Source organism: Pseudopipra pipra, chromosome 8 (assembly GCF_036250125.1).
Source record: "Pseudopipra pipra isolate bDixPip1 chromosome 8, bDixPip1.hap1, whole genome shotgun sequence".
Classification (NCBI taxonomy): Eukaryota; Metazoa; Chordata; class Aves; order Passeriformes; family Pipridae; genus Pseudopipra; species Pseudopipra pipra.
The window spans coordinates 3,666,028-3,692,325 of NC_087556.1; the positions used below are offsets into that span (position 1 = coordinate 3,666,028).

At 55.8% G+C, this 26,298-nt stretch overlaps 2 protein-coding genes across 2 annotated transcripts in view; one reads left to right on the forward strand and one right to left on the reverse strand.

Moving 5' to 3' along the window:
* CDH23 (cadherin related 23) overlaps positions 1-26,298 on the forward strand; it is a 194,781-nt gene that overhangs the window by 164,336 nt on the left and 4,147 nt on the right. Inside the window, exons 37-60 of the mRNA XM_064662202.1 lie at positions 12,619-12,840; positions 12,923-13,042; positions 14,884-15,064; positions 15,925-16,058; positions 16,303-16,512; positions 16,665-16,772; positions 17,268-17,370; positions 18,204-18,329; positions 18,416-18,619; positions 18,841-19,299; positions 20,144-20,260; positions 20,754-20,978; positions 21,062-21,231; positions 21,478-21,615; positions 21,771-21,890; positions 22,327-22,504; positions 23,226-23,437; positions 23,982-24,176; positions 24,430-24,540; positions 24,703-24,832; positions 25,001-25,264; positions 25,359-25,520; positions 25,635-25,891; positions 26,139-26,236. Coding sequence (XP_064518272.1) covers positions 12,619-12,840; positions 12,923-13,042; positions 14,884-15,064; positions 15,925-16,058; positions 16,303-16,512; positions 16,665-16,772; positions 17,268-17,370; positions 18,204-18,329; positions 18,416-18,619; positions 18,841-19,299; positions 20,144-20,260; positions 20,754-20,978; positions 21,062-21,231; positions 21,478-21,615; positions 21,771-21,890; positions 22,327-22,504; positions 23,226-23,437; positions 23,982-24,176; positions 24,430-24,540; positions 24,703-24,832; positions 25,001-25,264; positions 25,359-25,520; positions 25,635-25,891; positions 26,139-26,236 — 4,244 coding nt within the window. The remainder of the gene's footprint in view (positions 1-12,618; positions 12,841-12,922; positions 13,043-14,883; positions 15,065-15,924; positions 16,059-16,302; positions 16,513-16,664; positions 16,773-17,267; positions 17,371-18,203; positions 18,330-18,415; positions 18,620-18,840; positions 19,300-20,143; positions 20,261-20,753; positions 20,979-21,061; positions 21,232-21,477; positions 21,616-21,770; positions 21,891-22,326; positions 22,505-23,225; positions 23,438-23,981; positions 24,177-24,429; positions 24,541-24,702; positions 24,833-25,000; positions 25,265-25,358; positions 25,521-25,634; positions 25,892-26,138; positions 26,237-26,298) is intronic.
* Positions 588-11,117, reverse strand: VSIR (V-set immunoregulatory receptor). Its single transcript, XM_064662210.1, has 7 exons — positions 10,924-11,117; positions 5,829-6,275; positions 5,077-5,124; positions 3,667-3,774; positions 2,173-2,200; positions 1,564-1,751; positions 588-1,304 (listed from the first exon to the last, which is right to left on the reverse strand). The coding sequence occupies exons 1-7, from the start codon at positions 10,985-10,987 to the stop codon at positions 1,267-1,269; spliced, it is 921 nt and encodes a 306-aa protein (XP_064518280.1). The 5' UTR covers positions 10,988-11,117; the 3' UTR covers positions 588-1,266.

Here is a 26,298-nt window from a genome sequence, read left to right on the forward strand (position 1 = left end):
GGCAAATGCTGTTTCCTCCAGCCCACAGTGTGGGAATTGGGGTGCTGCCGGGGATGCTCTGCCCTGGCACGCTGCCTGGTACAGCTACTGCTCGGGTCTGACACTGTTTTGATATGACTAATGTTTTTGTTTGTCTCGTGGTGATTTTTTTACCCACTTTACAACAAAAACAGAAGCGAGAGAGGAAAAAAAACCAAAACCAAACACACTCTTGGAGAAACAGTGTCTACCACAACGTTTTATCTCCTTGTCAGAGCTGAGTCTCACTCTGGAGCCTGACCCACAGCCACTTTTGAATAAGCGTTGCTGGGTTCCGATGAAGAGAGGGCACCTGTACAACCCCCAGGGCATGACAGTGTCCTCTCACAGTGGCCCCAGGGCTGGCTGCTCTGGCCGTGCTGGCCCCAGGAGGCTCATGGAAATCCATCTGTGGCATTTCCCACTGCCTGTTGCATTCCTATGCCTCCACTCTCCACCCAGGCTCTCAACCACATCACGGGAACATCCTCCAACATCCTCCAGATGAACTTTCTAATTGATAGGCATTTGAAAAAAAAAAACAACCAAACAAATGAAAACCATAAACATCCTTTTTTTCCTTTTAATCAGCACTGATAATGAAACAAACAGAGAGATAAATTCCCCTGATCCCAAGACAAGGATAAAACTGCAGCAGAAATAAGGCTCCTCCTGGCATGTGTCCAGCTGAAAAGGCGGCAGCATCCTAAGTCCATGGCCATCTCAAAAGGCTGGCAGGGAAGGAGGGCTCCAGTGGCAGCAGGGAGCCTCTCCCCTTCCTGTTTTGCAGAGAAAAAGGTAGTACAGGGTTGGCTGGTGACCCTGTTTGGTTTCATGCTGGATAAAGTACTTTACCATCCACTCCCAGAGAGGATGTTCAGTCAAGGATGCAGGAACATGTTGATGTTGCAGATCTTAAAACCCTGGCAATAAATTAAATCCTCAGGGAAGTTTCCAGGTATGGGACATCCTTCCATTCCCACATCCTCAATTTTCAGTTAGTACATAAAATGTGAGCAGTACAAAGCCATGCTCTTCTCCATGGAAACAGGTAGCTAAAAATCAAACTCCGGACAAGAGGGGTTCACTTCCAGTCCCAGGGCAGAGGCAGGATGGGAGACAAGGGCAGGGATCCCTCACACAGCTTCAGATCTTAAGGGTTTGCTGCCCCTGGCCCTGCCACTCTCTCGGGGGTCTCGGCTGGACGAGCATGGCATGGTCTGCAGGATGTGGTTTCCTCTGGGGTCTTTAGGCTTTCAGGGAATTCGGTGAGTCAGGAACAGGATCTGGAAAGGGCAGACCAGGGATGTTAGTCCAGCTTGCAGCTGAAGGGAGCAGCCAAACTCTGCTTTTGCATGGAAAACAGAGGGTTTGGGTCCTTCCCATCTTCTAAGCCATAGGACTTGATGTCCCACATAACACAAAGTTCGCAGCTGGTATTTAACACCTCTTCACTCCCTCCTTTCCCCTTCACTCCCTACCCCCCCTCCCCTTTCCATCCCACCTCTCCTGTAGTGGTCTCCAAGGGGGCTCAGCATCACTCACCCAGCGTTGGGAAGAAGCATTCCCCGGGGCCAGGGGGGGACAGGGGGGTGCTGGGCTCCGAGAGCAGGTGCCGGCCCGACTCGGAAGGCAGCCGGCTGGCCATGTAGGAGAGCTGGGGCCGGGGCCGCGGCTCCGCGCTTGCCGACGGCACCGCCTCGAACACGGGGTTCTCAATGCCCTGAGCGCTGCTGTGGGAGAGGACAGGGATGTGCGTGTTTATTTCAGGAGCCTTTTTTGTCCCCAGGGTTTTGGAACAGCCAAGCAGGTTCAGGGGGTGGCACCTCAGCTGAGAGCAAGGGGGGAGCCCGGTGCAGGGGGGAAAGCTTTGCTGAAGTGGTTTCTTGGCTCTCCTGGGGTGTAGGGAGATGCATGCCCCAGGCACAGGCAAAAAAAAATGGAGGCACTTCCCACTTGGAGAGAGGGAAGAGAAACAGTGGCTTCCCAGAAAGGGATAGGACTCAGAGCGTAGGTGCCATCAGCATCCCTTTCTCTCTGCTGGGCTGAGGATACCTGCTGGCTTCAAGGGAAAGGAGGACAGGACAAGACCCTTGTGGGGCCTGGGATGCAGGCAGAGGGGGTGTGAGGAGGTGAGGGGATGAGTTTCCTTACCTGTCCATCCTGACGAGCTCATGGGCACCTGCCAAAGACAAAGTGGTTGGGGTGAGTGCTGGCAGCATAAGGCCCAGTGTCGGACCCAGATCCACTGCCAGTGCTGTGTTCTGCTGTCTCGTTCACCTCCAATTCCTCTGCCTTCCTCTGTGTGTCCCCCCCCCCCCCCCCCCTTTAGCTGTCTACTTTGCTCCCAACCCTCCTTCTCTGCATCCCTCCCACCTTGTTTACTCCCCAACCCAGCTTCCTCCCAGATTGAAACTGCAGGCGCCAGAGAAAGGGAAGAGACACTTTTGCAGGCATGGGGTGAAGTGAGATGCAGCTGGGGTGCCTGGGCTGCAGCCTGGCCCTGCTTGTGCCCAGATGCACCCACCACCCACCTGTGACACCCTCCTGGGGCTCTGCAAAACACCACTTGGCGTTTGGCAGTCCCTGTGTTTTGCTGGACAGCACTCTGTTGTGTATTACCTCATCCCCTTTGTGGCAGCAGATCCCACAGCCCGTGTTTCTGGGCTGTGCTGGATGCCTGCACAAAGATCATCTCGAGCCAAGCTGCTCAAGTTTTGGCCCAAACTGTGCCAAAGAAAAGTGCTGTGTGGAAATAACCCGGCCCATCGTACTTGAGAATCAAATCCCCCTGAATTTTGCCTTCCCTCCAGGGTGAAATAGCATCCAGGTGATGCTTTGCAACAGGGGGGTGGGAGCTGCACCCCAACCACAGTTAAATGGGTGCATGAAGGGGATGGATGTCAAAAGCCCAGTTCCCAGTCTTGTGGCTGGCATCATGCCCACGCCTGCTGCAGAAACCACTTCTCCAAAGGGTTTGCTCAGAGCCACAGAGCCGCCCACCAAGCTGGGTGAGGAAAACCACAGGGCCCTGCTTGCCCAAGGGCTGATGAAATGCCTCTGCCAGTTTAGGTGGTGCCCCTTTCCGCTTAATTACCGAAATCTCTGGGAGCCAAGCACGGGCAGGACCTGGCAGCCAGCTATGCCTCAGCACTGCCTGGTATTCCAGGGCTGGGGCAGCAGAGGGGAGACCTGGCTTGCTGCAGTCCTGTTGCCATAGACATATCAGGGGTCTTTTTAAAGAGGAGGGGGAGAAAAAGTGCAAAGAATGCTATTTCAGTTGCTTGGAAGGCAAAGCTTCTACTTCGGGTGTGTGATGGATGGAGGAATGAGTAAATGAGACAGCTCCTACAGTGGATGTGGAGGAAAGGGCTCTGCAGGGTGCATCTTTGCAGTCTCAGAGCCCCCAGCATGCTCCCAGGGTCTCCTCCTATCCCACACTCCTCACCAGCAGCCTTCAGGCATGCCTGGCCCTTCCCAGACAGCTCTGCAGGAGACACCTGGCAGGGACCTGTCACTGGGCCACCTTACGCTGCGCCCATGGGACTCGGAGCAGCCAAACTAGCTGATCCCAGTGGGGCACATCCCATCTCATCCTTGCCACCCTGATGCAGCCCAGGAGATGAGAGGGGTGTCCCTGGTACTTACGTCTGTTTGTGGCAGCTTGTCTCTGTTTGTAAATGAGGAGCAGGATGAGGGGCAGGCAGAGGATGCCCACGATGCAGGCGCCCGTGGCCAGTGCGGCGGCCGTGATATCTGTGACAGAAGAGGGCAGACATGGAGAGGGCTCACCTGCCATGTCCTCGGCTTCCTCAAGCCGGAATCACAGAATTGTTTAGGTTGTAAGAGACCTTTAAGATGCCCAAGTGCAGCTGCCCCACACCTGATGCAGTGCGGCTCCCACACACAGGGGATTCGTGCTGGGATGCGTTGACAGCTGTGCAGATAAGCTCTGAGGCATCGTTTTAGGACCTTGACCAAAGTCCTTCACTGCTGGAGGACACCCCAAGGCCCTTCTTTGGTCTTCCAGATATGAGGAGAGAAGCCCTGATAAAGGCCCCCAGCAATTTCAGAGCGCTGGCTCCAACCCACGGGCAGCCTCACAGTGCTCGGGCATCGAAGGGCTCATTAACCCGGTCTCGTTAACAAATGTGCCCCTGGAGAACCTTACCCATGGAGGCTCACAGAAAGCCTGGCAACCTGTGGGCACATCTGTGGCCATCAAGGTCCTGTGGATGGCTCCTGGTGGGGCTGAGGGCTGCCTAAACCACAGGCAGGTTCAGCTCAAGCCCTCTTCTCCTGTGCATCCCTCTGAGGAAGCAGCTTCCTACTCCTTGTGTCTGTGTTTTAGTGGGGGGCATTTTTCCCCTTTTTTTGCCTGGCAGGACAGGGTGTCCCAGCACCTGAGACTAAGGGTTTGGAACAGGAAGCACTACTTGTGAGAAACAGGGGGGCTGTTTCCCTTGTCTGGGCTGGCCCCAACAGTGCCTCAGAGCATTTTAGCCAAATCTGCCCATTTAGCAGCCAGAAAATGGGAGCAGACAGAGCGACCCACCAAGAAACCACCTGCACAGTGAAGTGTGGGCATCTCCATGTCTAGACACAGCACTGGTGGAGCCTCAAGTTTTCTGAGCGCTCAAGCAAGATTTGGGTTTCCCCTGCTCGAGGCAGAGGTGGCACAGGCTTGAGGTGTTGCAAGAGGTTCCTGCAACTCTTTACCTTTCTGTCACTTCCCACCTTCTTGTGGCAGCAGCTGCCAAAGCCCTAATTGTGTTTTGGGGCGGGGGGGGGGGTGGGCTTGGGTGCTTTAGAACCACAGGGTGAATGATCTCCAGGGGCTTCAGGACAGTCATATCCTGGTGATGGGCTAAAGAAGGCTCTCCGTAGCCTGAGGACGTGTCTGTCAGATGCACCCTGTGGGGACAGCATCAAAAACCACCCTCCCAACAGTGAGGTTTCATGTGGACACTGGTGTTTGCAGCAGCCAGCGATCCCTAGGGAAAAACACAGGCCAGGGTGGCGAGCAGCACATCGGAAAGAGGGTTTTTTTCCCTGTACCTTTGCTGGTGGCTGTATGAAATGTGCAGTTTTGAAGCCCTCCTCTGCCTGCGGAAGAGAACAGAAAAGCATGTTACACCTCAGGAGATTCACTCATGCCCCACAGGACTCCCAGACTGCTGGCTGTCCTTGCCTTTTTGCCCCTGATATTAAGAATATCACCCCCAAAGCAGGGGTTTAATCCTGGGAAGCCTACGCAGAGATCCCTGCTGCAAGACCCCTCTTCCCTGTGGCAGTGTGGCCCATCCCTGACCATGCAGCCTCTTTTTTTTTTGGTCTAAAAGAGAAACTATCTATCCTAATGCTGCAAATCAAGGGCAGGAGATGCCTTCCCCTCCCTCATGCCTCTCCCACTGGGCTGGTGTCCCAAGGTTATCTACAAGCCCTCATTTGGGCTTGCACCACCAGCCAGCTCCTTTTAAGTTGAGGTTTGTTTTCCTCTCTTCCAGAAAGAGGTTGAAGAAGATCAGTGAAACTATGTACCATGGATTTTACTGCATTCCAGCCTCTCGAGTTATTATTTTTTTCATTTTGTTTTAATGTTCTATTGCTCTCTGGCCCTAATTCAAACATTCAACATCTGCTGCTCTTCGACTCTTGCAACATGGCTTGGGCTTCCAGCATTCTCACTCCTTGCCTCCCCAGCCCTGATGCTGCACCCTGGTGTCCCCCACCACCCCTTCTTGGCCCCCCGAGCCCTGATACACCCTGGCACAGATGCAGAGCTGGCAGGGCCCCCCTTGCTCCCTCACCTTGCTGGATCTGCAGCTCCACAAAGCCGTGAGCAACCTGCATGGTGTGGGGCTTGCCGTGCTCCCGCCTCAGCTCCGCGGCGTAGCAGCAGTAATTCCCACTGTCCTGCAGCGTCAGGTTCATCACCACGATGTGGAAGGCACCGTGGTGGTCGGGGACAAACTCCACCCCGTGGTGCCGCTCGAGGGGGGATTTTTGGGTGCTGTTGCCCCCAGGCTCGTGGTGCCTGCCCAGGTCGTGGTGCAGCTCCTTCTCGGTGACATTGCGGATGTGCCTCTTGTCAGAGCAGCTCTGGTCGCCGTTGCTGCTGAAGTACCAGGTCTTGTAGAGCAGGTCATGGCGGTCGGCGAGGGGGCCGCTGATCCGGCAGGTCAGGGTGACGTTCTGGCCCTCGGGGCAGACGCAGAGCGAGTACGGGGTGGTGATCAGGAAAGCTGCTGGCCCTCCTGGGGGGAGAAGGCACAGCAAGGAGTCAGACCCCAGCCTTACCCTGAGTTCGTAGCAAAATGGGGATCCCTCCCCAAACAAGCACTGCAGCCCCACCACCACTGCTGGCAGAGGGTGGTGAGGCCCTTGCACAGGGTGCCCAGAGAAACTGTGGCTGCCCCATCCCTGGAAGTGTCCCAGGCCAGGTTGGACAGGGCTTGGAGCAACCTGGGCTAGTGGAAGGTGTCCCTGCGCATGGCAGGGGGTTGGAGCGAGATGGTCTTCAAGGTCCCTTCCAACCCAAATCATTCCAGGATTGTGTAGCAACATCTCAGCAGGGCTGGGAGCACAGCTTCACCGTAGAAATAAACTCTGGAGGAGAAACATGCTTTAAATACACTTAAGCAGCAGCAGCAGGGAGGCAGAAGCTCATCTGGGGCCATCAGAGCTGGCAGAGGTGTGGGGCAAGGGAGGCAAAGCATGTGGAAAAGAAGTGAGGCAGCAGGGTTATGGCTCATGAAGGAGGAAACACAAGTGCTGCTGGGCCAGCTGCAAAAAAATAAAAGGAGAAAAAATAAACAGAAAAGAGCTAGGAGGGGCTGCCCCCTGAGATGAGGTGGGGAGCAGGTCCCACCCTCCTTGTTTTTCAGCCCCAGGGGAGGAGAAGGGGGAACTGGCTGACGCTGACAGTGAGGAGCTGCTTGAAAATGAAAACAATTTTCAGAAAGATATTCTGGAATGTGGGCGGGAGGCCTGGCAGAGGCGCAGGGGCGAGGGGCACATCATGACATTGCTGGTCTTTCCCAGGACGTGGGTGGAGGGCACTGGTGGGAAGGGGAAAGTGCATGAGGGGAGAGGAAAGAGCAGAGACAGGAGAGGTGCTCTGGCCCTGCCACCACTTTGTAACAGAAGGGCAAATGTCACTTCAAAAGCTGGAGAAAAAGCAGATTCTGGGCTTATTTACTTTAAATTACTGTGGAAAGGAGGTTCCTGGGGCTGCTTTGCAGCAGAGAAGATGGTATGAGGACAAGATGTTTTTTCATTTTGGTAACATCCTGTTGTGCCATTAGCTCCGCCACCGTTTGGCTTTGAGGTTTTTCGCTTGCTATATCGAGTGGGTGTCGATCGCAGGCACGGTGTGCTGGGCCTGCCCACAGGCATCCAGCTGGGCCAGAGGCTCCCCATCACTAGGCAACCCAGAGAAGCATCCTCCTCTTCCTCTGGGTAGGGTCACTGTGTCACTGCCTGAGAGAGTGAAACCGAAAAGCTGCCTTCCACCCCTCGTGGTTATTTCTGGTTATTAGGTGATGGTGCAAGAACAGCCATGAAAGCCCCAAGTTCCTGCCCGAGGGTGCTCTGCAGGGAGAGGGAGGGTTTGGGAAGGAGATCTGCTTCATTACACTCCCCTGGTCGGCAGCACAGGGTGCCAAGGAGCCCCACGGAGCCAGGGATGGCGTGACCTTTGCCAGACCTCTCCAGCTAATTGCTTCCTGCTCCCCACAGCACGTGCAGCAGCACATCCCTGGAGCCGCTCTGGGGCACAGGTTTGTGTGGCCCGAGCTCAACGCTGCCTCGTTCAGACTTATTTTCAAGCCCTGACTTCTCCTCACCCTCAGGTGCTGCTGGGGCCAGGAAGCACGGCTGGGCTGGATGGGTTTTGGCAGGCAGCAGAGCAGGTCTCCCACCTCCTTGCCAGCCCACTGAGCACAAAAGGCACCTCAGATGTGTTTTGTGATACCTGCGGCAACGGGAAGTGCCCCATTCACATCGGGGGTCTCCCGGGAGCCAGAGGAAGGGAAGCCAGGGCTCTATTGAAGGAAGCCACACTTCCAACACCTTCCAAAAGTATCTGCAGGAGTCTTTTGTTTTCCACATTCAGCCCTCGAGTAAAGCTGTCCCACTCATCCCCACACAGTTTGCAAAGCTCTGTCTTACTAAACCGTCCAGCTTCCACCTCCGGAGCTTGATGGGAACCGTCTGGATGGAAAGTCAGCACAGCCCACGCTTTCAGCAGTGGGGAGGGGCAGAGGTTACTATGTGTGCTCAGCCTTCAGCATTAGCAACCTCCCTTCATTCTCCCAAGCAGGGGAAGGCTCTCAAAAGCCACGAAGTGTAGGAGAAAGCAGCTGGCAGCCCACAGCAGCGCCAGGGAAGTTGGTGTTCCCTCCCCAAGATGTAATGAGGCTTTAAAGCCATGCTGGATAGCAGATGGTGCCCAGAGGAAACAGCTTCTGGTGGTGTCGCTATACTAAAGCCCATGGATCTTGGGCTCTGAGCATGGTAGAAGCCCAGGAGATTAAATTTGGCTCCATCCACACCCCGACTGAACAATTCCCTTTGAAGTCAGAGCTGCTGGCAAATGCCAGAATAAAGCCAGGTGCCAGTCTCTGCACATCTCCAGCTGAGAGAGACTGGACCCACTGAGGGCCGTGCTAGAGCTGTTGTCTTGTCACCATCTGGTAAAGACAGAGGAGGTCTCAAGTGGGTGCCAGAAGTGCCCCTCTTCCTCTTTGGCACCTCAGTATCTTTGTCTCCAAGCAGTGGTGTTGCATTGGTGCCGTGCAGAGCCCAGTGCAGCGCGGGTACATCCCTGGTGCTGCCATCACCGCCTCTCTTGAAACCTGGGAGATCTCCTTTCAGACAGAAGAAAATGCAAGAAAGTGCCGGACCCTGTGTTTCTTTGCCAACCAACATCTTAAATAAATTGGGATTTCACACCAAATTCTGGGTCAGTGACCAAAAGCCTCTCCTGGCTGCTTCTCCTGAGTTTGGTCCCCTGCTCTGGCAAGCAGGTGTTTGATCTGCACTCATGTGCCTGACAGGAGTGATTTTCACTTCAATCTGCCTCTTTCCACTTCAAGAAGATCTGTACAGAGCAGGGGATGGAGCCTTTGGAGAGGTTCACCTGTTGCAGAGGAGGGGTTGCTGGAGAGAGAGTGGAGCGCTGGAGCAAGGAACACGGCTTTATTCCCTCTTCTGGGAGCTTTTGTAACAGCCTCACATCAAAGTTCCCCAAACCCCATCATCACCGTGCTGTCATTGTGCTTCAGAGTTATCAGCTGGGTGAGATGTGCAGAGGCATCCACACCTCCGCACAAGTACTTACAGCAGAGAAGGAAAAACTTACTGAAGATGCCCAAGATGCCCCTGTTAACAGCCCTCACCTCCTGCACTCCGAGGAGCCAAATGGCTTTCCAGGGGCACCCATCATCCAGGCAGTGGCAGGAGAGCAGCCTGGAGCTGCTGCTCCCACCGGAGGGTCCTGCCTCGCTCCTCTGCCAGCACAGCTCTGAGATGCGATTTTGGAAAGCCCAGCTCAGCTGCCATTCTTTAGGTGGAGAGGAGCCACTTCCCCATCTATCTTGTTGCCAGCATCTCCAAACTGGATGTTTCCAAGGGCTCTACTTCTCCATCAAGCCCCACTAAAATTAGGTGGGGGTTCAGAAAGTTTTGGCAGGCGCGTGGCTGCACAAAGCTCAGTTCCTCTGGCACCAGGCTCACGTTGATCATCAGCATCCAAGCTTGTTGCATTGCAGAAGGCCTGAGGTTCAGTCCCAGCACCCCAGATGCATAAATGAAATTGTTCAAATCCCTGTGGAGATGCTGGGAATCACTCCCTGATGCCGAGACTTGGATGAGAAGCAAAGCATTGTTCAATCCACACCAGCCTTGGTGTCCCAGAGGAGAAAGAAGAAGGGGCATCCCAGCCCCGTTGCAGTGGGGCATCTTTGGGCATCTCTTCTTCCTGGGGATGTGCTGGCAGTAATCCTGGAGACAGTCACTTTCCTGTCTCGGGAAAGATGGTGAAGCAAAGCCCAATAGGATTCTTGTCCTCTGCCTGTGCAGGGCAGGGAGGGATCACGGTCCTTCCCAGCTTCCTTCTCTTGACTCTTTGTCCACAGACGATCTGGGGTTTTAATTGTCACCGCCCCTTGTGTCACTGCCTGGCCCCAGAGCCCCGAACATAAACGCTGCCTGCCAGGGCTGCTGCAGAGTCAGGGATGGAGCAACCCCATCCCTCCCAAAGCATCCCCCTGAAAAGCAGCCAGTGAGCTTCCAACACTGGGAAGCACTCACTCGGGGAAGGGGAGCTCGGCAGCCACACTGTGATCCTGGCCACGGCTGGGTGCCCATTCAGAGAAGCTGCTCGGCACGTCCGAGCAATTACGGCAGAGCGGAGCATCCTCGGAGAGGGCATCCCGGCCCTGCTCGCACAAATCCCCTCTCCCGGCTCCCCCAGGGCTGACGGAAGGGTCTTCTCACCATGGCACAACCGGGGACCCCCACAGTGCCAGGAAAAAGTGACGTGGGGGAACACAGTGGCTTTTCCAGCCCGGGGTCCCCAGCGGGAGCTGGCGGGGACAGAGGGTGGCTGCTTTCCTTCCACGCATGTTAGATCAAAGCAGAGGAAGAAAGAAAAAAGCAGCCTCAGAGTTTTAGAACGGCAGCTCCCCTGTGGCCCCTTTACCCCGGCACAACCTCAGCATCATGTGAAACGCTGGGTTGATCCCCCCCGCACCCCAAAATCACAGAGGAAGAAAGCAAATAACCCCATAAACGCCCCAAATTCCTTGTGCCGAGGCACAGCCCCGGGCCGGCGAACACGGTGCCCCAGTGAGAAGAGTTTCTCCGGGCAGGGAGGAGAGAGGCAAGCGAACTGGAGCTTACCGTGGGAAGCGAACAGGCAGAGCGCGGCCAGCAGCAGCCTAGTTCGGCAGGACGTCACCCCCATGGCAGCGGGGTGGCCGGGCAGAGGTGGCCTCTGCGGAGCCACCGCACGCTCTGAGCAGCCCCGCCGCGGCAGCCGGGCTTGCACACACAGGAAATTTCATTGCGATATTGCGCAGGGATGGAGAGAACGGCGAGCACCCCCAGGAGGTGAGAGGCTGCAGGGAGCGGCGGGCGGGAGGACGGGGGGAGCACCCCACGGGTGGGTGTCACTGCTGTCCCCACCTCTTCGGGCAGAGGGGGCGTTTGCTGGGTTTTTCCCGTTACAGCATCGCTAAGAGCAAGCCAGTCCCTCTTTGCATGTTTTTGGGGTGCTAAGGAGCACCCCCCGTGCCGGGGGACTTGTGGTTGTTGGTCTCATGCCTTTCCAGGAGGAGCTGATCCCTTGGGGCTGGCTTGTAATTACTTTACTTGCAATTATTGCTTTTCTCGTGTTTGTGAGGATTAAGCAGGCAGAAATCCTCTTGGGATGGGTAGGAGGCAGGTACAGGGAAGGGTAACTCAGAGCAATGCCAGCTTACAGAAGGGAAGGAGCTTTCCCAAAAAAGAAGGGGAGCAAAACTTCCCACCCCACCTACACAGTGAGAGGCCTTTATTCTGCCCTCGAATAGCGAGGCAGCCCCGTGATCTGACACATAACTCCTCCTGGAGCTTCTCTTCAAATTCCAAAGGCATCAACAAAATCTCTGGCTGCAGCTGAGAGCTGCCTCATTTCCAAACAGTATTCCCTGGAAAGCGGAGCCTGAAGACATGGGGAGGTTTGCAAACCACAGGAAACTTTGCTTCTAGCCCCCTCTAAATTCAAAGTGTGCAAGGAAATAGAAAAGTAGCTAATTACCATGTGGCTTTATGGTTTTTACAACAGACACGGCTGTGATGCCCTTGCCAAAAATGTAACTCTTGGCTGGCTGGAAGAAATATCTTGCTGTAGCTATGAAGTCGAGACTCCAAGAGAATGGTTTATTGTCCCAAGACCCCATCTCTGTGCATGCCTTTGTCACCTCCCCATCCCCAGGTGGGGTGACACCCCCAGAAGACAGCCTTCAGTCAGGACATCCAGGTGCCTGTGCAGGGCCGGCCAGGAACAACTGGAAGGGGGTGGGGTCCACCTGAAGTTGTGGTCAGCAGGTAGATGGTGGGACCATGGGAGGTCAGTCTAGTTGTCTGAGATGCTTGGTTTTGTTCCTCCCCCGAGCCGTGGCAGCATCGTCTCCGTGTATTTTCCATCGACGTTGTCACACTTGTTAATAACAGCCAAGGCAAGGACTCACATGTCTCCTCCAAAGGCAGGGGTTTGGCCTCTGGTTTTCCCTTTGCCATGAGCAATGTTATCACCTGTTATTGCCAGCAATGGTAAACTGTGTGAAAAGGGGAAGGATCCTCCAGAGATGTGCTTTGCTTGGGAACAAGGATGTGATTTAATCTCGGGACGTTTATCTCTGTGCCCAGCGATTACCTGGAAGTGCATCTGCAGCCACGACTCATTTCATTTTGAGCCCTGCACTGTGTGTCTCTTGGCAGGGTTGAGCCCACACTGGTCATTGACCTTGACAGATCCAGCCTTTCCCAGCCAACTCCAGAGATTGCACAGCAAATCCCTCCGCAGTGTTTAACATGATGTCCCCTGTCCCACAGGCCACCACCACCGTGTATGTCACTGTCCTGGATGAGAATGACAACGCTCCTGCTTTCCGGCACCAGCTGTATGAGGTGACCCTCGACGAAGGTCCCTCCACGCTGAACGCCAGCCTGGTCACCGTGCAGGCCCTGGATCAGGATGAGGGACCCAATGGCACGGTGGCATACGCCATCACCGAGGGCAACGTCTTGGGTACCTTCCACATCGACAATGCCACGGTCAGTCAGGATGCCGGCCCCATTCCAGACACGTCCCTGTCCTGCTGCCTTCACTCCCAGCTGCTCTCCCCTCTCCTTACAGGGAGAGATCCGCACGGTGAAGGAGCTGGACTATGAGATCAGCCATGGGCGCTACACCTTGATCGTCACCGCCACCGACCAGTGTCCCACCGTCTCGCGCCGGCTCACATCGACCGCCACGGTAAGGAGCTGCCGGCGAGACTGCGACACCGTCGCCTCTCTGAGGTCAAGGAGTTCCCTCTCGTGTGAGCAGTTTCACATCTCTTTCCCAGTGGCCACCAGTCGCTTTTCCCAGATGTGGCCAGTTTGCTGTCTCCCTGCTCCCTCATGGGTGTCTCAAAGCAGCGACGTGGACAAGAGACACTTGTGGGTTAATTTGCCTGAATATTTGGCCCTGCAAAGACATAGAGAAATCCCTGGAACTCCTTTTAAGTTGCATTATGTTTTCTTTAGATGTCTTCTTGGTCCTTCTTCATGAAAGGACAGCAGGTAGTAAAGCATTGCTATAGCATTAATTTCTGCTTCATCTTTATCTTCTCAGGTTACTTGTCTGCTTTTAAAACTCCCTTTTCACTCCTTGTAAGGAGGGTATTTAAATCCTCTACTTTGTTTTTTTGTTACTTTGCTCTATAGCTCTTTCTTTGTTTCCTGGACCACGGTGACCTGAACTTAGTGCGCTGCTCAAAGAGTGGGGAGGGCAAATGAGCAGCTCCAAAGCAAATATTTTGCAGGAATTGATTATTTCTGTGGCCAAAACCAAAATCTGACAGGTTGTACAGCAGATGTGTTTTGTGCCCAGATTGATTTGGGGGTCTGCAGGTAGCAGAGATGGGTTAAACCTTATGTCTTCACTCCCTTGGACCATTATCCTTCACCAGGATATCGAACCAAGTGTTTTGTAGTCCCCCAAAAGGAGATAAATTCTTGTATGCAAAGTTAAAGAGAGAAACTGAAGGGGAGATACCAGTGTGGGAGATTTCCATGGATAAGATTTGTCCCCACAAGCTCTGGTCCATGCTTGGGCAAATGGGAAGCCCTCAGATTTGGGCCTCTGATACTGTCCCGGCCCAGGAAAGCTGCAGCAGGGACAGGCATGGGGTTTCACTGCTGGCAGGGAAGGCAACAGCTGCTGGCATGATGCAAGTGAAGGCAGAGCTTCCCCTGCACTTGGTTCAAGCAGAGACATGGATTTGGAAACCCCCTCAGCAACAATCACTGCAACCAGAAGGATAGGAAACACCCTCCCTACATGGCCCAGGGAGTTTGTGCCAGCACCATACAAAAACACAGCTTTTAGGAATTGTTTAAGATCCCGAGTGATGGGAAGTCCATCACCCTGATAAGGCGTGCCAGTGTTTGTTTTCTCCATTGCTAGGAAACGGAGCAGAGACTTGGATATACTCTCTGTAAAGATTAGATTTAACCCGTAACAATTGCCCATCTGATGGATTTTACTGTCCTTTAACCCAACTGACCTCCCAACCCAGGAGGTCAGAAAACTCCCCATTTCCAGTGTCTTTCTCATAACCACCTTTACCATGAGTGGTTTTGTTGGAATAAGGATGCAACCTGCAAATTTTTTTTAAGTTTGCTTAGCATTAGGAATTAAGCCTTTCTGGAGGAAAAAGAGAATGCAAGTGTGCAGCTGGCTGCAGAGGTCGGGTCTTTCCAAATTCGTGGCTTTGGTGGTCAAACCCTTGTCTGTGGGTTTTAGGATGTGAATGTGGGCTTTTGCCTTGACTTCTCCATCACGATGTGTGACCCAGAGCTTTAACAGTGTCCCCCCCCCCGTGTGCAGCTGGAGTTTCACAGTGTGACTATAGGATGGGCATGATCAGGCATAACTGTGTTTGAACCTCTGAACTGTGAGCTGGATGTTTGGTGAACCCAGAAAAGCCAGAAGTAGAGGAGATATTTTGCAGTGCTGCCCATCCATGGCTTCCCATGCTCATGGCTGGCGGGCTGGTCTCCCCTTCCATCCCTCTGCTCTCACAGCCCTCATATTCCTTGTCCTGACTGCAGGTGCTGGTGAACCTCAATGACATCAATGACAACTGTCCCACCTTCCCCCGGCCCTTTGAGGGTCCCTTTGACGTCACGGAAGGGCAGCCCGGCCCACGGGTCTGGACCTTCCTGGCCCACGATGGCGACTCGGGACCCAGCGGGCAAGTGGAGTACAGCATCATCGCCGGGGACCCCCTGGGTGAGTGGGGTCACGGGGACACAGCCTGTCCTGCTGGCTGCCCCGTGGAGGAGCCTGCCTCAGGGAGTGCGGGGCGGAAGTTTCAGAAAAGCCATCCTCCCTCCAAGCAGCTGCTTCTGTGAACTCAGCCTTTCGACACCAGGAAATCCTGTTCTGAGCAACAGGAAACTTAACCTGTTCGTGGCCGGACAGGGGGGTGGCTGGGGCTTGTGCAAGGGAGGGGGGAAATCTGCTAAACAATGAAGACAAAAAAAAATAAATCGAAAGGGCAAAGAAACAAACCACAGAAAGAGAAACCTCACCCCTGTGGAGTTTGCAGGGCGTTTGGGCACGATGTTGCTCTGCATCCCGTAGCTCCACCAGCACCCTGGGGCAGGTGGCAGAGGAGCAGTGGGCATCCCAAACTATGGGGACATGGAGCTGTTCCTCTGTGAAGGGGGTGATGACTTCAGTCCAGGGAATCTGGAAGGCAGAGCCCAGCTGACCCCACTGCAAAGCTTTTCCAGAATGACGATGACATGGCCCCTTGGCCTGTGGGGAGCCTGTGCTGCGTGGCCCACCTTGCTCTGGCCATCGCAGGACATGGAGGGGCTGTTGACATCTTCAGAAAGGCCCAGAAAAAGGGCACAGGCACCCCTTTTTTGGGCATTCACCCCCTCCCCTGCTCCTGCTGGTACCTAGGGGTGCAGTAGCACAGTCCCAAGCTGCCACAGTCCTCCCATATGTACAATAATGGGGCATGGGTTTGTCCCCAAACCTGCCGTGGTTCCTGTGTCCCAGCTCCCAGACAAGCCATTCCCTTGGGGAGCCAGGCCATTTGCAGGGACGTGGCACAAGTAAGGCCCCGCTGTCTCCGGCAGGGGAATTTGTCATCTCCCCGGTGGAAGGAGAGTTGCGGGTGCGGAAGGATGCGGAGCTGGACCGTGAGAACATCCCCTTCTATAACCTCACCATCGCTGCCCGGGACCGGGGGGTGCCTCCCCTCAGCTCCACGGTGAGTCCCCTGGGGTGGCACCAGGGGCTTTGGGGTGTTGTCCCTCTGTTCCCAAATCCTTCCCTCTGGTCTCTCTTTGTTCTCCTCTTCTCCTCCTCCTTCCCCTTGTCCCTGGGGCTTCCCTCCCCCAGGCTGTACTGGGTTGAGTGGGGAAGCCCACCTCCTGCCTGGGGGGGGTGCAAGGAAAGGATGGGAGGGGACAGAAATAAGTGCCAAATGCCTGCCCCGCTTCTCCCCCCGGCAGATCCTGGTGGGTGTCCGTGTGCTGGACATCAACGACAACGACCCTGTGCTCCTCAACCTCCCGATGAACATCACCCTCAGCGAGAACGCCCCCGTCTCCAGCTTCGTCACCCGCGTCCTCGCCCGGGACGCGGACAAGGGGCCAAACGCCCTCCTGACCTTCGACATCACTGCAGGAAACACCGAGAACGCCTTCTACATCAACAGCACCGTACGCCCCGGGGGGTGGGATGGTGGGCAGCCCTGGCCCCAGAGCCCCACCTTCCCTGGGCACCCGTGGGATCCGTGTCCTGGCAGGAGGTGCCCTAAGGGAAGCATTCCTCACATGCCTTGCACCCGTTCTCTCCCTTTCTTTTCTGGTAGAGTGGCGTTGTCTACGTAAACCGCCCGCTGGACAGGGAGCGGGTGGCAGAGTACAGGCTGACCATCACGGTGAAGGACAACCCCGAGAACATCCGCAATGCCAGGCGGGTAATTATGGACACTGCCGGGACCTCCAGCGGTGGCTGGGAGGGGAAAGGGGTTCCTGCCATGGCTAAAAACAGACAGTGCCTTTACCCACAGCATTTCCAACAGCAACCAGCCCCAGAAAGCATCTGGGGGTCACAAGGAGGGGACTGCAATGCCACCCTCAGCAGAGAACAGGACTAGTAGGATTTAGGGCAAGCCCAAGATCACATGTTCACTCCATGCAACTGCAGTAGATGTCATGGAAGGCAGGACAAAGATGGGCTGGAGAGCTGGACAACCACAAGGATACCAGGGCATCCTTTGGCTCTGCTGTGATGTCTCAGACATCACCCTTTGGGATACCCAGCCCAATGAGGGTCCCTGCACGCCCTTGAGGGTGGTCCAGGGAACACAGCATCACGATCACACAGCTTTGGCTGGAGGTGGGACAGGGGAAAGGTGAGCTCAAGGAAAGGACGTGATGGTCATCACCCTCTTGTCTCAATTGTCCTTTAGGATTTTGACCTGCTAGTCATTTCCATAGCAGATGAGAATGACAACCGCCCCCTCTTCACCCAGAGTGCCTACCAGGCTGAGGTGATGGAGAACTCACCCCCAGGTAGGTCTCCCTTCACTCCCTTATGTGGCTCCTGGAAACTCCCTTTGGGGCTGGGTGAGGGGAGGTGTCTCCTGGCCGTGGTGGAGGAGGCGCAGCTCTGAGCAGGGCTAGGCTGCAGGTCGGTGGGACAGGGATGCTGAGTTTCAGGGGCTCCTGCCGTCTGCCCAGGGAGATCAGCCTTGAGGAGGGGCTGTGCTGCTTGTGAAAACCCTTCCTGGCACAGGTCAGAAATGGGCCCCACTTGGGAATTGCTCAGCTGCAGAGGGCAAGAGGTGCCCGGGGCTGAAGTGAGCCCTGGGGACAGCCTTGAGGGAACCCACCTCCCCAGCATCCGTGCAGGGGATGGGCTGCCGTGTCTCCATCACCTAGAGCCACCTTGCTCCAGGGGTTAGAGATAAAAGAGTCCAGCCTGTCCAGGTAGACACTTCTCAGACAAAGGGCTAGAAATACTGGGTTTTTTCTCTTTTGCCTTCCTGCCATTTAAATTGCTCCCTGCTCCAAGACCTCAGGTATCCTGTCTCACCCTTGTGGGACATCCCAGGCAAATGGTTGGTGTGCCTCCAGGTGACACCCTCGGCAGCAGGGTGCTGGTGCTGCCCTATCTGATGGATGTATCTGTCTGTTTGTTTTTAGTTGGATGTCCCACCGCCTCTCCTGGGCTCACGAGTCGGTCTGCAAGGCTGAAGCAGCTCCCCCCCACTGCCTTGTACCCCATGAGGCCCCACTCTGTCACCTCCTCCATCCATTCATTGCTGTCCCTCATGTGTCACCAGGGTGGGAGGAGGGCTCAGCAGGGGATTGCCACCCACCCTAATGCTTATCATCCCATCCAGGGACTCTGGTCACGATGCTCAGTGGACCCATCCTAGCTCTGGATGCTGACCAGGGCAGCAACGCTGTGGTGACCTACCAGCTCCTGAAGTCATCCCTGGATGTCTTTATTATTGACAGCAAGACAGGTGGGGTGGCTCAGCTGGTCCCTAGCCCTAGCCCAGGGCCACCAGGCACCTGTGGGGTCTGTCACCAGGCTTTTCCCCTTCTCTAGGTGTTGTTTCAGTGAAGGCCGGTGCTGTGATAGACCGAGAGGCTTTGCTGGACCCTCACCTGGAGTTCACACTGGTGGCTCGTGACGTGGGGGGGCTGAACAGCACTGCCAGCCTGGCAGTGACCATCCTGGATGACAATGACAACCGCCCTGTCTTCCAGCCAGCATTCATCACAGCGCGGTTGTTGGAAAACAGCCCCCCAGGTCAGGGCTGGGTGTGGGGGTGGGCGATGGGGAGACCTGGGTGTCCCCCTGGGACTGTGAAGATCCAGCTCCCAGTGTCATGGTTGAGCAGGATGGGGTTGAAGGGAAAATCTGGGAATTGGGGCTGCCCACGTTGCTTGATGGTATTTGCCTTGGGGTCAAGGGCTTGTTACTGCTGCCCTCCAGCCCTTGCTTGAGAGGACTGTGTCCCACCTTTCTAGGCTTCTCCATCCTCCAGGTGACAGCCACGGATGCTGACAGTGGCCTCAACCAACAGCTGGATTACCGGATTGAGAGTGGTGGCCAGGACAGGTTCCTGATTGATGCCACCACGGGGGTGATCCGCGTGGCCCACACCACCATCGACCGGGAGGAGCGGGATTCCTACCGGCTGGCGGTGGTGGCCGTGGACCAGGGCACGCCGGCGCTCTCGGGCACCGCCACCGTCAGCATCGTCATCGACGACATCAACGACTGCCGGCCCGAGTTCATCAACCCCGTCCAGACGGTCAGCGTGCCCGAGTCAGCTGCCCCCGGCACCGTGGTGGCCCAGGTGACTGCCATCGACCGGGACTTGCACCCTCGCCTGGAATACTACCTGCTGGAGATCGTGGCCCATGACGACACGGACGCGCTGGTGCCTGAACAGCAAGGAGCATTCACGGTGGATTTTAGGACAGGTAGGAGAGCAGGAAGGGTGGCACAGGCAGTGTGGACCCCTCTTCTTGTTTCTGCTTCTGCTGCTGCTTCTTCTTCTTCTCTGCCTGGAGGTAGGTGCCCAAGGCATGGGGAGATGATGCACCTCTCCTGCCTCCCTGCTGTCCTCCTCCAGCTGTCCCGTCTCACCCTGCCCTGTCTTCTCTTCCCTGACTGACTGACTTAATTAACCCTTTTCTTTCTTTTCCGGCTCTCAGCCTAGCAGGTTTGTCTCTGTGCCTGTGCTCATTTGTGTCTCTGTGCCATCCATCTCCCTCCATCTCAGCCACCTCCACTGGCAGCCCCACTGCGGGCCAGGGGCTGCTCAGCCTTGGCAGACTGGACATGAACACCCTCACTGGGAGAGCAGGAGGGTCACTCCAGGGTAGGAGGTGGGCTCTACTTTTGGGGAATAAGAGCAAGGAGCACCCCATATCTGGAAAGAAAAATGCCCTTGTTGGAAAGGATACAGAACCAGGTTGTTAAAGATGCTGAGCTGAGGTGGATGGGGTTGTACAGGGAAGCAGCAGCAGTTGCTCCCAAACCCCTCTTGGATGCACAACCCAAACCCTTACCTGGCTGAGGCCGTGTGAGAACCTGTTGGCTGGGCAGAGCGGAGGAGACAGGAAGGCAGAAGGTGGAGAGCAGGGGGAGAGAAGTTGTCTCCTGTAGCTATCAACTGTTTTTCCCACTTAGCCTTTGGAGAGGCAGGAGAACAAGTGCAGTCCAGGGTGCAGCAGTTGGTTGGTACACACTGCCCTGCCGAGGGTCCTCGGGGCAGGGGGGCACAGGCACAGCCTGTGACATCCATCTTTTTGGCATTCCCAGGAGCTGTGAAGGTCAAAACTCCCCTCAACCGTGAACTAGTGGCCTCCTACGAGGTCACCATCTCTGTCCACGACAATGCCAGCGAAGTCATCGACCGCTCAGTCAGTGTGCCCAACGGTAAGTGGGGGGACAGGGCTGGCAGCTGCCAGGGGCCCTTCCCAGGCACCAGTGCAGCTTCTGTGTACTCAGCAGCTCTCCCACCTCCCTCTCCATCTCAATCAGTGACAAGTCCAGAGGGAGTAATCCCATAAGGTTCCGGTTCTACCCTGAGTGCTCCTTTAGAGAATGTCCCAGACATCCCAGGGCTGCACTGGGAATGGAGGGGACCATTTGCCCGTAACTGTAATATGGGAGACACCCATTTCTTCATTACCATCCCCACCATGTCTTGCCACCCTGCTCCTGGTAAATTCTGTGTGAGAAGACACACACAGACCAAGGTATAGTGGCTTTGGGGAATATTGCAATTTTTCGTGATGGACGAGCACCACTTGGCCCTCCTGGAGTTTTACACTTCTGGCTTTACACCCTCCTTCCTCTCATCCTTCCTTCCCTTCTCTTTCTGACTCGTTCTCTTTCTCTCCCTCTGTGGTCTCCACCATGGCCACAGCCAAGCTGACAATCAACATCTTGGATGTCAATGACAACACACCCCGCTTCCGCCCCTTTGGGGTCACCTATTTCACCGAGAGGATCCTGGAGGGAGCCACGCAGGGCACCACGCTCATCTCCATCTCAGCAGTGGACCCAGACAAAGGTGCTAATGGGCAGATCACCTATGAGCTGCTGAACCTCTCTCCAGAAGGTTATGCCTGTCTCGAAGACCAGTCAGCAGGTCAGTGGCCTGGAGAGGTGGGAGTCTGGGGCAGGGTGGTGACTTTGGGCAGGTTTCTCATTTCAAGGTCTGCCCTCCTCCAGGGAAGGTCGTGGCCAACAGGACGGTGGACTATGAGGAGGTGCAGTGGCTGAACTTCACCGTCCGAGCTTCCGACAACGGCTCTCCCCGCAGATCCGCTGAGATCCCTGTGTACCTCCAGATTGTGGACATCAATGACAACAACCCTATTTTCAGTCAACTATCCTACCAGGTGAGCTGGTCTCCCCTGTTACACTCCATGTGGGGCTGGGCAGTGATTACCAGGTGAGGTTCTCCAGGGACACCTCCTCTTCCCTCTGTGCTTGGACCATTTGAAGAAGATGGTCAGCCCAGCAATGCTCTCTGTGTGAACAGCTGGCTGTGTCCACCCTTGGATGCCACCCTACACCCTTGGCTACTGTCCACTAAAAGAGCACATGATGAACCAACCAGTCCTGCCTGCTTCCTTTGCTTGCAGAAAGCTGTCTTTGAGGATGTGCCACTGGGGACGGTCATTCTGACAATCAAGGCCACTGATGCGGATTCTGGGCAGTTTGCTCTCATCCAGTACAGCCTGGGGGATGGAGAGGGCAAGTTTGGGATAAATCCCAACACGGTAAGGAGCCAGCCAAGGCTGGAACAGAGTGGGGAAAGGGAGGGGAGGCTGAAATGGTCCCAACTTGTGCCTTGCTCCCACACCTCACCTTCTGCCCCTTCTCGAGTACCAGCTCTGCCAGACGAGGTCCACCTGAAGGTCTCTGTGTGCTGCAGGGTGACATCTACATCCTGTCAGCCCTGGACCGGGAGAAGAAGGATCACTACACCCTGACAGCTGTGGCCAGGGACAACCCTGGGGATGTCTCCAGTAACCGCCGGGAGAACTCTGTGCAGGTAGGACTCTCCTCCTCCCACCACCCTTCATGTGGTGGTACTAGCAAGAAGGTGATAAAGCTGCAGCTTTTTTCCTCAGTGGGGAGGAATTAGGCAGAAGGAAGAGCAGATAACTCCAGGGGCTGTGGCATGGGTGGTGCAGGGCACTTCGTGCCACAGGGGACAGCAGGAGGGGACGGAGCAGGAGGGGCAGGGGAGGGTGACACTATTGTCTACAAGTGCTCCAGCATGAATGGGGGCCCCAGCCATGGCAGCCCCCATTGTTGGAGGCAGGAATTCAGACAGCAGAGTTAAACAAACAGCAGAGTTAAACAAACAGCAGGAAGGGCACCGTGCTCCGGCAGCAGAGCTGCGAGTCACAGCAGGGCTACGGCCCCTGGGGGCTGCCCAGCCTTCTCCAGCCTCACCTCACCCCACTGGCTGTGCTTTGTCGAAGGTGCTGATCACAGTCCTGGACATCAACGACGTCAGGCCCCAGTTCAGCAAGAGCCACTTCAGCACCAGTGTCTACGAGAACGAGCCGGCAGGGACGTCGGTGATCACCATGACTGCCACCGACCTGGACGAAGGGGACAGCGGCGTGGTGACCTACAGCATCGAGGGTCCTGGAGCAGGTAGCTGCTGGGGACAGGGGGCTCTTCCCCAGGGAGGAGGGTTGCGATGAGGGAGGAGACACAGGCGTCAAGCCTACACCCCATCTCCTGCAGCTGGTTGGGAGCAACATTCCACACTCACTCTGGGAGCAATACTGAAAGCGTGAGGCTGTCGCTCCTGCTCCACGGTTCCTCATGGTGTGGGATGTTATGACTTTGCTTGCCTTATCCTGCAGCTCGGCCTTAGCTTATCCTTGTCTCCTCCACCCCAGCAAGACTTGCTATGTACACAAGTGTATCTTGGAGCAAACTCAGTGCCTGCTTTAGGTGAGGGCTAGGAAGGGCTAGGAGGTGTGGGTGGATAGTGATAGTGCCTGAAATCCTGTATCTGCACACTGAGAAATTATAGAAATCAGGCAAAAGCCAGCATAAAGGTAGAGGGAAATGGCAGAACATCCATTTTCCTGAGACTCATGGGCTCCTCTGGCTCCACTGTCCCAGCCTGGGCAGGAGGGAAACACAGACAGGGGTGACCAGGGAGTAGGGCTGAGAGACAAGGATGTGTCAGTGGGCAGGGATGCTCTGAAAACCCTGAGACACCCCTGGCTGCGCTCTTCTCCATCACCCCTTGACAGGGATTTCCCACTAGTGAGGGGTGTACTTCAGCTGCTACACTCATTTCTAATAATTTATGTGGTGCCAAGTGTCCTGAGCCAGAGATGTGGGTTTTTTCTGCCCCTAGAGGCTTTCAAGATCAATAAAGACTCCGGGCTTGTCACATCCCGGCGGCGCCTGCAGTCCTATGAACGGTTCAACCTGACAGTGGTAGCCACAGACAAGGGGCACCCCCCTCTCTGGGGGACGACCATGCTTCACATCGAGGTCATCGACATCAACGACAACCGCCCTGTCTTTGTCCGCCCACCCAACGGCACCATCCTGCACATCAAGGAGGTAAATCCCTTGAGAGGAAGCAGGGTCATGGCATGTTGAGACTGGCTAGGGGCACTCCTGCTTATCAGCAGCAAAATCCAATCTCCCATCTCCACTGGGGATGGAACAAGACCTTGATTTAACATGTGGCAAGAAGGTTTGGGTCATGGGGCTGGACGTTCAAAAACAGCCTCTCTCCATACGTGTGAATGGGGATGCTGGGACAGTTTTGGGGAACAGAAACCCCAGCAGCACTCAAAATAAGTGAACAGTCAGCCATTGCGTGCGGAGCCTGTTTATAAACATGGTTTGGAAATGCTGACATTTAAGATGTTTCTCCTTTCTGGGAAGCTGAGCTTGACTCAGCCAGTCCCCAGTGCATGCACGGAGCACCCACCCCGTGGAAGGGAATCACAGCTCCATGTCTCCAGCCCCCACCTGGGCTTTGGGTAGTGGGAGCTTGCTGACCTCCAAACCCAAGGGGTTTTGGACCAAGGGGGTTTGGAGGGGTGGGGGGAGCAGGGGGCTCACATGCAATGCTGAAGGGCTGTGTGTGTGCAAGCAGGAGATCCCCCTGCGGTCCAACGTCTACGAGGTCTATGCCACGGACAAAGATGAGGGTCTCAACGGAGTAGTGCTCTACAACCTCCTGAAAACCGGGGCAGGGAACAAAGACTGGGAGTATTTCAGCATCGACTCGGCCAGCGGGCTGATCCAGACTGCCATGCGGCTGGACCGGGAGAAGCAGGCAGTGTACAACGTGAGCCAGGCGGGGTGGCCGGGGCAGTCCTTGAGACTGTGGGTCCAGTGTGGGGCTGGTGGGATGCAGGTGATGTGGTGGGAATGGGGTCAGCTGCCACAGTTGTGAGGATATCACACCTTAGCAGGAACTGGGTGGTTATCATGTGCCATCGGGAAGTTGCATCCTGGTGGGCCAACTCCCAATTCCCTGTTGAATCCCCTCAATATACCAGGCCAAAGGCCCAGGATGGCCCTTTTGCCTCTCTCCCCAGCTGATCATCGTGGCCTGTGACCAGGGCCAGCCACCCTATGAGACCATGCAGCCCCTCCAGGTCGCACTCGATGACATCGATGACAACGAGCCCGTGTTCCTCAGGCCACCTGTAAGGCACCAGGATGAAGGGGGTGGGATACAGGGGATACAGGGATGGTGGAGCAAACACAGCTGGGTGTCACCATGGTGGGAAGCGCGATGGGATTTGTCTGCTTTTATTTAAAGCAACCTCAGTGCTCACAACATTCCTTTCTCTCGGGCACTCTGGCAGAGGGACAGTCCCCAGTACCAGGCACTCTCCGTCCCGGAGCACTCGCGGCCGGGCACCGTGGTGGGGAATGTCACCGGGGCGGTGGACGCAGATGAGGGCTCCAATGCCATCGTCTACTACTTCATAGCAGGTGGGTGCTGAGATGGCAGCTCTGTGCCCCCCTGCACACCCCTCACCGAGGGTCTCCATTACTCCCATCATCTCCTTGCTGCCTCTCTGCCCTAGTCAATGGGCAAGGTGGCATTTTGGAAACGCCAAGCCCAAAGGGAACTTACTGGGGACCCCTTTCTACACTCAGCTGGGAATCAGGAGAGCAACTTCCAGCTGAGCCAAGAGGGGAAGCTGAAGGTCTTGAGAGACCTGGACCGAGAGAAGGAGCCATACTACTCCATCATTGTCAAAGCATCCAGCCAGAGGAACTGGTCCCCTCCCCGGGGCCAGCGAGCAGGCAGAGCTCAGCTCTGGGACCTCAGCAGGGACCTGACCCTTCAGGAGGTGCGGATCTTCCTGGACGACATCAATGACCAGTCCCCCCAGTTCACCAAGTCGGAGTACACGGCGGGTAAGGGGTGCCAGGGGCTGGGGGGCACCAGCAGGATGGTGGGGCAGTGAGAGCCAGCTTGGCCCCAGGTCCCTTTCCCATCTCTCTCTCAAAGGGGTTGCCACCGATGCCAAGGTGGGGTCAGAGCTGATCAGAGTGGTCGCCGTGGATGCCGACGTGGGCAATAACAGCCTGGTCCTGTACAACATCCTGGGTATCCGCTACATCAAGCAGCACTCCAATGACTCCGAGGAGGTGGCCAACATCTTCAGCATCGGTGAGTACCCTGCATGCCACTGGAGCACAGGGCCTTGGCTACAGACATCTCTATGGCCAAAGATGTCCCATGGCCAGATCACTAATCCCAGGCTTGTGACCATCCATCCCCTAGGAACCCTTGATGGGATCCTGCGAACTTTCGACCTCTTCACGGCCTACAACCCCGGCTACTTTGTGGTGGACATCATGGCCTCTGACCTGGTGGGCCACAATGACACTGCCATTGTGGGGATTTACATCCTGCGGGATGACCAGCGGGTCAAAATCATCATCAACGAGATCCCCGACAAAGTCAGGCAGTTTGAGGAGGAGTTCATCAGCCTGCTCTCCAACATCACGGGCGCCATCGTCAACACGGATGACGTGCAGGTAACCATCCACCTTGGAGGCTGTTTTGAGGGGTTGGCAACTCCCTTCCAGATGCTGCTTGGGAGGTCTCCTGTGTGAGAGTCCTGTCTGTAAGCCATAGACACCCCTGACCTCTTAAGGTGATGGATTGGATTCAAGGGGTCCAAACTGATGCTTTTGAGGGTCTCCTGCCACCTTGAGCAACCTCGGGGCACACCGAGGAGGAGACGCCTCTCCCACACTTGCAGACCTTGTTGTGTCTCCCCAGTTCCATGTTGACAAGAAAGGTCGGGTGAACTTCGCACAGACGGAGCTGCTGATCCACGTGGTGAACAGGGAGACCAACCGCATCCTGGACGTGGAGCGGTACGTCCCCTGGCCCATCACCTACCCCGTGGGGCCTCGGGGACCCTCATTAATGTCAAGAT

Excerpts from the sequence above, each read along its gene's own strand:
- VSIR (XM_064662210.1), bottom strand. The coding sequence starts at position 10,987 with ATGGGGGTGACGTCCTGCCGAACTAGGCTGCTGCTGGCCGCGCTCTGC. Across the intron at positions 3,775-5,076 it reads TCATACAGCCACCAGCAAAG|ATATCACGGCCGCCGCACTG; the intron begins GTACAGGGAAAA and ends CTTCTGTCACAG. Across the intron at positions 1,305-1,563 it reads ATGCTTCTTCCCAACGCTGG|ATCCTGTTCCTGACTCACCG; the intron begins GTGAGTGATGCT and ends TGCCCTTTCCAG.